Source organism: Echinops telfairi, unplaced genomic scaffold, assembly GCF_000313985.2.
Source record: "Echinops telfairi isolate 266 unplaced genomic scaffold, ASM31398v2 ScPeMD7_60;HRSCAF=208, whole genome shotgun sequence".
Taxonomy (NCBI): Eukaryota; Metazoa; Chordata; class Mammalia; order Afrosoricida; family Tenrecidae; genus Echinops; species Echinops telfairi.
The window spans coordinates 33603641-33615173 of record NW_022103958.1 but is presented as its reverse complement, the minus strand read 5'-3'; the positions used below and the strand labels follow the sequence as shown (position 1 = coordinate 33615173).

Here is an 11533-nt window from a genome sequence, read left to right as displayed (position 1 = left end):
GGAGGGGCTCGCTGGGCCGAGCGGAGGCGGGCCAGGCGGGAGCGGGGCGCAGGGCGCGCGCGGGGCTGCGAGCGCGCGGCGGCCTCACCTTGGACACCATTTTCTTGAGCTGGCTCTCCGACACCGCCATGGCGGCCGCCTCGTGACTCCCGTCCCCACAGGCAGAGGCTCAGCCGCTCCCGGGCTGCCCCAGGTCGCCCCACACAATCGCGCACACAGTAGCCAGCCCCCCACCCCCCCGCCTCTAGCAACAGGAAGTCCACGGCGATCCGTGACTTCCGTTTCCTGTACGTCACTTCCGAGGCCGCCTTCCCGAGAGGCGTGACCGAGACTGGGGATTGGCGCCCACCTTGGGGTGGGCTGGGTGTCCGACCTACACTTTGCCCTCGGGTGCCAGACGTGGCGACCGGGATGGGCAAGGGTCGGAATTCTGGGCCCGGATAAAATTAGGTCATTCAAAGCTGCCCTTAGACCGAGACAGGTATAGTGGGGGGAAGAAGTGTGAAAGGCTACCGAGTGAACTGTAGTTGTTGACGCATCAAGTGGGAGGACCGAAAGCGAAGGGACAGTGCACAGCTTTGGTTTCACATGAGTCCAGACAGTACTTTCTGCGCTAGGAAGAAATTAAGTTAGGACTTATGCCTAAGCATAAATGATAGTACAGACTGCATTTTACTATTTACAACTGCAGTGAAAACGCGAGAATGGCTTTGCTTGTTTTAGACCTGCCACCAGGAATGACTAGTTGACATGGCATCAAGAAAGACCAATTGCTAGAAAATGACATGGTTGGTAAAAGTGAGTAGACTCACATTAACAGCCACAATCAACTCAAACATTATGAACAGGACCAGGCATTAGACATAATGTTGCTTTTGAGCCTGGCCGACTTCAGCATCTGACGGCAACATAATTTATTTACTTACCAAGTTGAAAGCAGGACGACATTCAGAGCATCATTGCCTTGTATTGCCTTGTAGAGTACAAGAGTAGGAATTTGTTCATAATTGAACTTCTACTACTTCATGGTCACTCAGTCGTTGTTATTTCACATCACTTTTTATAAGCATTTTATCACACATAGTGTTATAAAGATTGGGTTTTGTGATGTCGTGGTTTGAATTGTGTCAGCTTGCCTGGGCCATGATTTTTAGTGGTTTGAGAGTTATGTAATCAGTTTACTGGTTTGGGAGTCCAAGGTTGTAAGGGGATTAGGGTGGGGTGCAGCACCCTTAATAAGCTTCCATCCAAGGTACAGAGACTTTCTCTGAGGTGTGGCCTCCTGTATCAACTTTATCTTACAAGAGAAATGGAGAGAGAAGGGAGCAGAGAGATGGAGGAGCCTTACTACCATGAAAAAGGCCATGAGCAGAGTGCATTCTTTGGACCTAGGGTCTTTGTGTCGAGAACCTCCTAGACCCAGGGGATTGGTGGTAAGGCATGGAGATTTATGGAATGCAACTCCCACAGATATTGAAAGGAGACAAGGGCCTTCCCTTAGAGGTGACAAAAAGCCTTCCCCTAAAACTGGTGTCCTAGGCCTGTACTTCTACCTACCTCAAGCGTAAGAGAGTAAATGTGCGTTAAAGCTACCCACTTGGGATATTTCTGTTATAGATAACCAAGGCAGATGTGAAGTAGAGTTATATGGATGATTTTAGTATTGTACTTATGATGTTCCCGTCTAAGTTGGCATCTAAGTGAAGACCACGAGGCAAAATTTTAAGTTATTGTCAACACAGACACATAGCTGTCCCCAAAGATAGTATTTTTGGATATGGATACCATATGTATGTTAAGCATACAGCTGAAGTCAAACCAAATCATAGGTGACTATCTGCCCTTCTATTGCATCTGCTGCTTTGTGGCACTTGAAGGGAATATGGCTTTCAAACTGCTCTTAAAGCCGCAGCTTTCTCAAGAGTACTTTCTATTAGAGTAACTCTGCTTTTATGAACGGAGGAGGAAGGACATGAGGATTGTAGGGATAAAAAGTTTTTAAAAGAGATTTTACTGAAAAATTATTTTAATTAAAAAAAAAACCCAACTGATAAAATCCAGTCTCATTTGCCACTGTGAAGCCACTTGAAATAATATCTTGACTATGCTATAAATTATATGAGAGAATCTCACTTCAACCTGAGCACATTTCTGTCTGCTTAATAAAATAGGCATCACCTGGTGAATTTAAAGTCACTATTTATTTTATTGATTATTCTTCAAATTGGAGAACTACAGTGTAAATAGAAACATGATTTATCTTCTACAATATCAAAGACATCATAAAAAATCATGAGAAGAGACACCAATTGATTTTGGAAAAAGGAAGAAATTAAATAGAAACATGAATTCCAAATTATCACCAAAGCATAGTGGAGTGGTGGTGGTAACAGTACTGCTTCTTGACTTCACAGAAGACTTACAACATGTTGACTAATGCTCACCACTTAAAGACGTGTGACACAGAGAACTTCTATACTGTGGGCTTCCAGAGGGCAAAGACTATAGACTCACCTTTGAATACTCAAATTCTCACACAGTAATTGATACAATAGAAGGCTGTTCAATAAGTGTTGCTGTGAGTTTGTGGTAATTCATCTATTAGACAATGTTATTGTTCAAGAGTATCCTCAGACATTAGAAAGGTTAATTTGAAAAGCCCAGGAAGTAACTGTTTCAGTGTTACTTTCCCACTTCATACAAATGGACAAGGAAGATATGTTGTTGGAGCAACACCAAAATGATCTACCCGTGTAGCGAAATTACATAACAAATGCTATCTCTTCAAATGTAAGATAATCCTATTCAATTTTGGTAGAAGTTTTTCAAGTATATCAAATATACCCCAAGCATATACAATATACCTCTACTTTCACAAACATGATAATGAATATAATGTAACCGTTTTTTCAATGATTTAAACTTCTCATTGTAACCTACCTACTGCCATTGGGCTGATTCCAATGCAAAACAACCCTATAGGACAGAGTAGAGCTGTCTCTTTGGTTATAAATCTTTACAGGAGTAGAAAGGCTCCTATTTCTCCCATGGAGGAACTGGTGGGTTTAAACCACTGACCGTGTGGTTAGCAGCCCAACTTATAAGCCACTGCACCACCACGGCTCCATCATCATCATAAACATCCATTATTGTACAAAATCAACATTGCTTTGACTCTCTCACCTGGAATGTGTCCGCCCTTGCCTAGCTCCTGGCTCCCTTAATAGTTTTGCTTTTCCCTTTAATATGCCTTCAAAGCATGTTGAATTTCTTCACAATACTTATATTTGCAATTGTCCATGTATTTGTGAGATTATTTAATTACTAAGTCTCCCATACTAGAATGTAAGGGCTATGAGGTTTTTCTTGTACCATGACCAGGTTCGTTCACCATTATATCTATCCATAGTGGTGCCTGGTTTATAGCAGGTGCTCAGACAATACTAACTGAATAACTAAATAAATTAAATGCCTACCTCAGTGCATAACCCCTCTTGTGAGTTCCCAAATCTGAGAAAACAGGGAATTAATCTCTCCAAAAACTATGTTAAAAAAGATAAAAGCCCCTACATGAGAATGAGAGCAATTCTCCCATCGTGCACAGAACTGCAGCGTTCTTGTCTTGTACTAACTGCTTGCTGGTACGCCTTTTCCCTCCTCTGGTGCCTCGAAAAAGAACAAATTGTAATGTCTAAGTGTCACTTAATAGCCATGAGATCTTGGGCACTTTAACTCAATTTACTCCTCTGTAAAATGAGGATGATACTAGTCCCTACACCTCATTGCATTACTAAGGATTCAATAAGTTAAATATAAAGTGCTCATGATGCGGCTTGATATATAAAAAGTGTTGCTGTTAGCTGTTATTATTAGTTGCCTGTTACAAGGGTAATAATATGCTATCTCCACAGAGGAAGGAATTGCGGTCCATCACCAGAGTGAATGTACTCTGAGTCACTTCTTCAGGACTGATAAAAGCATTTGCTCAGATCCATCAGTCCATTCAAGCTCCCACATACAAGACCAGTGGTTTGTAGGAATACTTCCTATTTTGGCTTTACGGTAAATTGCTCAGCTTTCACTTAGAATCTATTTCCATTGAAAACATACCTCTCTCTCCAGTTCTACTAGTATCACAGCTGATGAGATGTTAAAGATAGATAGCCCAAGAAGAGGTTACAGAAATTTTAAGAAAGGACAGTCTTGTCTTTTGTCCTTCTATGTCCGGAAATTCCCTTTCCCTTTCACTATTTTAAAGCACATGTAAAATTCTATCTTTGGTTGCCAATTAACTTGAAAAAACAAATAAAATGGTGTACCAATAAAATCAACTATATTTTACAGAAGAAATGTTCACACCTTATTATAAGCTACTGGATTTTTAAATATATACTTCCCATGGCTTTTGTAAATCCACCTTGAGCTTTTAGCTATATAAAAGCCAAAAGGTAATTTTCTTTTAAAAATGATCATTTTCAAAATATTCCCAATGTGCTGAACTTGTTTCTAGTTGCAGAGATACAATTTAAAATGATGCACACTGCAGATGACTATCACTGCTGTAGGCCCAAATATGGTGTTCAGATCGAGAACTCTAAAGAAAGCGGGATTAAAAAAATAACTAAACAAACTCCCCATCTTACTCTAAGGATTCACACTAAAGCTAACCAAAGAGACACCTACCACAACCAGGCAGTTTGTAATAATAAGTAGTAAGATGCAGAGGCTGTTAACCCCACATTTGTTGACAAAGATAGATGACCTTTCCTTTTGGGTAGCTTGAATTGTAGGGTCACAGTTGTAATTGCTGCTGGAAACTGTGGATTGAGGAAGCACTGCTTTGGAGTTTTGCAGCCACTGTATCTTCTTGCACTTTGGTTTTGATGACCTCAGATACTCCATTGCTTCCAAGGATGCAAGGCAAGCTTAAAAACACTTCACTGTTAATGTCATGATATCCCTGAGATGAAAAGGAAAGGTGACAGCAGAGTTGAATCACTGCCCCAAAGGTACGACCACAAACACAGATACGCTATGACTTCCCTAGTCCTAACACAAAGTGTTTTACAAATTGAACTGAAAAGTTTGGTTTTTTTAGGGGGGATGGGGGCATTCTTTTCTAAATTCAAGATACTATTTCCGAAGTTTCTAACAGGCAGAAAGGACTTGATCAAAGATATTTTCTTTGTGAGGAGCTTAACTGGTTAAGAAATTCAGGTGGTCAGTGTGGGTTGGTGGGGATATAGCACATAGTCTCTGGGTGAAGTCAAATAGTACCTATTGGTTTTGTTTTGTTTTACAAACAGTACCTGTTTTAACTTCGACTGTGTTGTATTATTCTCCAAGCAAAGTTTCCAAGGACATTTAGTTAAACATTGAGCCTCCTTTGAACTGTGCTTTGCTGCTGTGTGCTCTTGAGTTGAATCTGGCTCATGGAAACCCCACAGAACAAAGTCGGGCTGCCCATAGGCTTTCCTAGGTTGTAATGTTTATGGGAGGCCATCTCCAGATCTTTTCTCTCACCAAGCCGCTGCTGGGTTCAAACCACTGACCTCGTACTTAGCAGTCAAGTACCTAACCATTGAGTTGTCAGTCAGGGCTCCTTTACTTGTACTCTAGGGAATCTGCATTTGAGGTAAAGTGGTAAAGGGAAACCTGAACTCTCTGGGGGCTAGGTGATATGGAAAAATGATGCCGAGAAGTTGCTTACGAAGTGTATAAATACTTCTTCTTTTCACATATGTATACTTCTTGTACATTTTCCAAAATGAGATGGGCCCGGCGGGCAAGTGAAGCCTAGTAGAAGTCTAGAACTTGCCCCAGCCATGCAAGCCAGGGCTAAGACTATACTGCCTCCTGCCTGTGTTATTCTAAACGCTGGTGGCATCGAAGACGGAAATTTTGTGTGAACAGAACTATTGTTGGTTTTATATTAATAATAAAGTTTACAAATATAATGAGAGAATGAGAATAGCAATTACCTTTGCTAAAACTGATACAGAATGCACTTTCTTTTTATTGTTCACAATACTGTCAACCAGGTCAGCTACTGATAGTCCGACAGACCAGGATTTTTGACCTTTTACTCTTAGTATTTCCATGGCTCTAAAAAACAAGCAAAAAAGACTCAGAAAATGCACATTTAGTTTTATGTTTTAAGGAGTTACTCTGTATTTTTAAATCACAAAAATAAGTTATGCAGATATTGTTAAGAAAGCATACAGATAATCTAATAATTATTTATACTCTTAAAGTATCAGATAGCAGTTCCCAGAGAAAAAGTACAGATAGACTAATAACAAGAATATAAAAACAAAACAAAACAAAAAAACAAGAATATCTCCCTACTACTAATCTATAAACATGGATTAAACCATTAAATATTAGTTCTGCTTATCAAAACTGGCAAAGATGGAAAAAAAAAACCACCCAGATAAATAATTCTGGAGAATTGCTAACTGCAAGTCAACACTGAACCTACCAGCTGCTCTGCAGGATGAGGCTTTCTGCTGGACAGAAGGAGAAATATTTGATCTGGAACTTTTTTTCTAGGAATGTAGCCTAGAAAAATATGCTCAAGTATGTACAGATAAGACATACAGGCTTGTTTGTTACATCCTTGTTTAAGGTAGCAAAAATTAGGAAACGACCTATTAAATGGGGACTGGTTAACTAAATCACTACCAAAACTATACAGCTGTTGAGAAGAATAAGGCAGATTTATATGTACAATCTAGAAAGATGTCTAAGATTTGTATGACAGTCTCTTGGTCCATGTACAAGTTCTTCAAGAGCCCAATGAAATGTTCTGGATTTCCCATTATTTGTGCTGTTTTCCATAGCTTGCTATGATCAGTTTCCCTTGACTAGTCAATAAAACACAAGTTAACATCTTTCGGAGAGTCTCTGCTTTCATCCAAGAGCCAGCTGACATCAGAGACCATCAAGCAGAACAGAGGCAGGTGAATCTACAAACCCTGGAACCTGAAGGATTGCTGGATCCTAGAAGCTGAACCAGACAAGGAGAGGTTCCCTCAAGAGCCACACGCTGAATGTGGTTGTGCCCTCCTGAACTCAAAGAGAAGAAACTTCTGTTCTTGAACACTGCTTGTTTGTGTTACAAGCATTGCTGGTGGCAGAGTTGAGCTGTGATCCGCAAGGCTCACAGTTCAAATCCACCAGCCATTCCCTGGGAGAAAGATGGGGCTTTCAACTGCCGTAAACAGTTACAGTCTCGGAAACTCAGAGGCGTGCTGTTTCCTGCCCCAAGGGTCACTGTGAGTTGGCCTCGACTCGATGGCAGTGAGTTTGGTTTGGGTCATCTCTTTGTGTCACAAGAGCACTAAATAACTAAAAAAAAAAAAAAAAAAAGAAATAAGATAGGACGAGTAACATAAACCTGCTATTATAAAAAGAATAATGATAATATGCGTATGCATGTGTGGACGAACTGAATAAAGTCAACAATAGCTGTGTCTGAGGATAGGATTACCCCAGATTTTTTTCACTTTCTACTTAATAGATGTTTCCAGCATATGAAGTTTTATAATAAGCAGATTCCTTTTGTAAACACAAAAAATATATCCATCAAAATGCTTAAGTTTCTTCCTCCTAAAAACTGTGAATGCTGAATTTTACAGAGAATCAGACTAGAATGGATTTCCCACCTAACACCTGCCTCACTAAGCATGAGAACAGTTGTTATATTCCACAAACCATAAACTGAGGCTTAAAAGCCTAACAATCTCCACCACTCGGGCAGGAGGAACAGCTGCTATGGCGGAATATCGAGGGCATGAAAGTATCCAGTATGCAGTGTTCAACTCTGCAGTAGGTAGCGTCCGGCTTCCTGAGCCCAGAATCTTCGAAGGCCTCAGCATAAAGGCAAACGATTCACAGATCTCTGTCTCATCTGAACACACAATCGGGACCAATGCATTTCTAACAGCATAATTCCCAAGTATATTTATGTCTGAATAGTAAGTACTATATTTTAAATAGTATAGACAAATTCTGCACTACATTAAGAACATTTAATCTTCTCAGATGTTGAGATACAGAAGCAGGAAAGACTGTTGACAAATAAGGAAGCTGCTCTGCCCTTTAAATGGACGAGAATGCAGCACTGCTCTCTTCGTACTTTTGTCTATCCTAGTTACTTTTGCTTGCATAAATCTGCCAAGTGCATGCTATGCAAACTGTTCTTAGGTTAGCTATGAAGTATACCATTTTTCATTGGAGAAATGCAAATCTGCACTCAGTATTACCTGTTGGACAGCTGCACCGTGCAGTTATGGCCTGCTGCCTCTTCTTGGCCACTCCATATGGGCACTAAACATGAATGAAAAGTATATTTTTCCAATGAATTTCTTGGGAATAGAAATAATGATAATCTTGCAATCAAAGGTGCCAGCACTGAAGCCTTTCCCCCGACGCTGACTACAGCAGAAGGCCGCAATGCCTGGTCCGGTGCGGTCCTTCACCGCAGCTCTCACGTCTGAGGCCCTTGCGGCACCCACTGCTGGCAATGGATGTGCCGCACCAACTGCCTGGCACAAGAAAAGATGTTGAACCATAACCCCCAAGTCAACTCAAAGACGCCTGCTCTATTCGCTTCCCCCCCCCCACCCCAGTTCAACAAGAGCCCTTAACTATTGTGCTGGCAAGCTTGCTTGCTTCAGCAGGCTGTGTGTAACCAGCTCGCAAGTGCTGCAAGCACTTGGTATTGTTCTTCTGGGAATGGCACAACGGCTAATTTATTTTATCAGAGGAAAATTAATTTGGTCATTTCTTTTGGGCTCGAATTTCCACTACTTGTCACAGAGGCAGGGTCCTGTTTTCTAAGAACATCTGGATTACACATCTCCTCTCCTCTACCATTTAGGTTTCACACCCCTCATAGTTCAAAGCTCTGTGCAGGAGCTGGATATGGACACCATACTTGGATATTATATCAGAAATGACAATAACATTGTAAAGCCTGTCTGATATTCATTTGCTTTCCATTTATGGAAACACAGTCTTTAGTACAAATCTGTAGATAAAACAAAAATATATTCAAACATGCAATATTAGTTTATGTTAAAAATACAAATTTGTTAACTTTCAAAATTAGGCCACTTAAGGACAACCCCTGCGACAAAGGACACCACATGCATTCAGACGCGGCCCTTCCTCTGACTGTGAACTTGAGAGAACAGGATCCATGTTCTTCCTTTGCCACCTCTAGCACATACTCTCTAGCACAGTGCTGGCTACACAGAAGGTGCTACAGAGCTGGCCTTGCACAACTGTACAGTTTGTTTAGTAACAAAGAAAAGCATATGATGCAATAGTGAAGTTGAAAAACATGGGAAAATTTTTTAAAGTTTTCATGTTATGTAAAAAAGTAAAACCCGGACTCATCATATGAAAAAACATACATATGGACAGAAAGTAAGGAATTAAAAAAAAAGTTTTACCTGGGTGAGACAATTTATAGAAGAAACATTTTCTCTTAAAATGTTGGGACATTAAAAAAAATGCTGGGGCATTATTAGTTTAGTCGAAGTATTTTTTCACAAATAAGAAACATTACTACTAAATGAAATACAATCACAGAGCTCTGAAAGAGGAATATAAGTGGTAAGGGGCATTTAATAAAAGGCTCTTTAAAGATATAAACACAAAAATACAAAAATTGTTGAGTTTCTACTGGCATTTGATTTAGCTATGTCAATATCAACGTCTTTATTTTTTCCGGGGTCCTGATTTACAAAAGCCATGAAAAAAGCATGTTTAGGAAGTGAGATGAAGCTTTACAATGTTCACAACTGTGGTGACACAGTCACTAAAAATTTAAGTACGATTAGGTGGACTTAATTGTTTCCTTTTCTCTAGCCCCCGAAACTTCCTTGTAATATACTCTAGTTTAAGGAGCCCTTTCAAATACTGTACCTAACGAATTCTGGGATTTATGTTACTGCCCTCCAAGAACAGCAATTCTATGACCCCACCACTACCACTTTAATGAAGAAGGGCTCTGGGATAATTATTTTCCAGTATATTCAACCAACACCCACACCTTAGGCAAAACTGATGCCCCACACATGATCTAAGACACTGCTCTGAGGTTGGGCCGTTGGGATCCTAACACACCACCTGACGGGTCTCTGAAGTGTGTATATGATTTCACTCAGCGGAAACAGCAGCTCCAAAGCAGATGCATTACTGACCATTTAATTTGGTGTGGCATGATCTGAATGACCCTGGGTAAGAATAAGGTGGTGTCATCATTGGTTCATCGCCAGAAACATCACTTATTGAGAGCTACTATCAGTCACGGGAAGCTCCAGGAGCTTAACATTTGGCAAGGTAAACAAATCTGTAAATATCGAGTAAAGTATACTGGGTTTAATAGTTATAATAGAAGCATGCACTTACTTAAACTGGGGAGTTAGGGAAGGCCTCCTGGGAGAAGTGGCACTCAAGCCCAGTCTTGAAGAATAAGCAGGAGATAGCCAAGTGAATGAGGGTTCAGGGAGAGGAAGCAGCAGGTTCAAAGGCAAGGAGGCATGAGGATGCATGAACCTTTCAGAGTTCTGAGGTTTCAGCATTCTAGCACAGAATGTCTGGCCGAATGGCAGAAGATGAAGCTGGGAAGGGAAGCGAAGCAGGAAAAAGATCCTCAAGGGTATTGGTACTAGTTCCTTCTTCCCTGAAGCTATAGCTCTCCCGTGTCTCTGAAATACATACATACATATACACAGACGTATAAATGTATCCAATTGCTACTCGTACAACTTTGTTTCCCTATCAGTATTTGTTCAATTAAAAAAGTATGGTTTTTTATGTCCTTTGCCAATTTTCTATCTATTAGTGTCTTGCCAATCATAGTCATAACTGCTATCATTCACTGACTATTCATTCTGTGCCAGACACTGTGCTAACAGTTTTAAATCACAACAAGGAGCATAGCTTTGGAGTCAGATCAGGATTCAAATCTCCAATCTGTCCTTACTAAAGTCTGCGTGACTTTGGACAAATCACATAATGTCATTGAGCCAAAAGTTCCCTTATCAATAAACTAGTTGTGTGGAAAATTTAAATGCACTCTACAAAGCATTTAATACAGAGCTTCACATCCAGTAAGAACTCTATAGGAAATAATGAACATTACCATTACTGGGGTGCTGTATCACCTATGAAAAGAAATGAAACCCCTCCCAGAAGAATTTATTTCAAAGGACAGCACTGAATCTGCAGCTCCAGGAGAGGGACATATCTGATCGGAGCACACGGGAGCAGATGACGGGGGAGGAGGAGAGAGTGGAGCACATCCTGGCCCACCAGGACTTGAGGACGATGTTCCCGATTAGAGCAGCCAGTCCACAGAGATGACCACATGGCCGGCCCCACTATGAGACACGACGTCCCTCACTGACCCATAACCCTACAGGGGACAACACCGACGACAGTGTGGGAATTGCGCCCAATCTGATCCCACCACATCGAGGCAAAACACTAAGGGGATGCAACAGAACAGCAAGGGAAC

General features: G+C 40.9%; 2 protein-coding genes across 2 annotated transcripts in view; both read right to left on the bottom strand.

Annotated features, from left to right (window-relative positions):
• Positions 1-204, bottom strand: part of TSG101 (tumor susceptibility 101) — a 70968-nt gene extending 70764 nt beyond the window's left edge. Inside the window, exon 1 of the mRNA XM_004711588.3 lies at positions 89-204. Within this exon, the coding sequence (XP_004711645.1) occupies positions 89-130 (42 nt within the window). The 5' untranslated portion in view covers positions 131-204. The remainder of the gene's footprint in view (positions 1-88) is intronic.
• Positions 205-3049: 2845 nt separating this feature from the next.
• UEVLD (UEV and lactate/malate dehyrogenase domains) overlaps positions 3050-11533 on the bottom strand; it is a 41262-nt gene continuing 32778 nt past the window's right edge. Inside the window, exons 10-12 of the mRNA XM_004711589.2 lie at positions 8268-8331; positions 5982-6105; positions 3050-4960 (exon numbers count right to left, since the gene is read on the bottom strand). Of these exons, the coding sequence (XP_004711646.1) occupies positions 4793-4960; positions 5982-6105; positions 8268-8331 (356 nt within the window). The 3' untranslated portion in view covers positions 3050-4792. The remainder of the gene's footprint in view (positions 4961-5981; positions 6106-8267; positions 8332-11533) is intronic.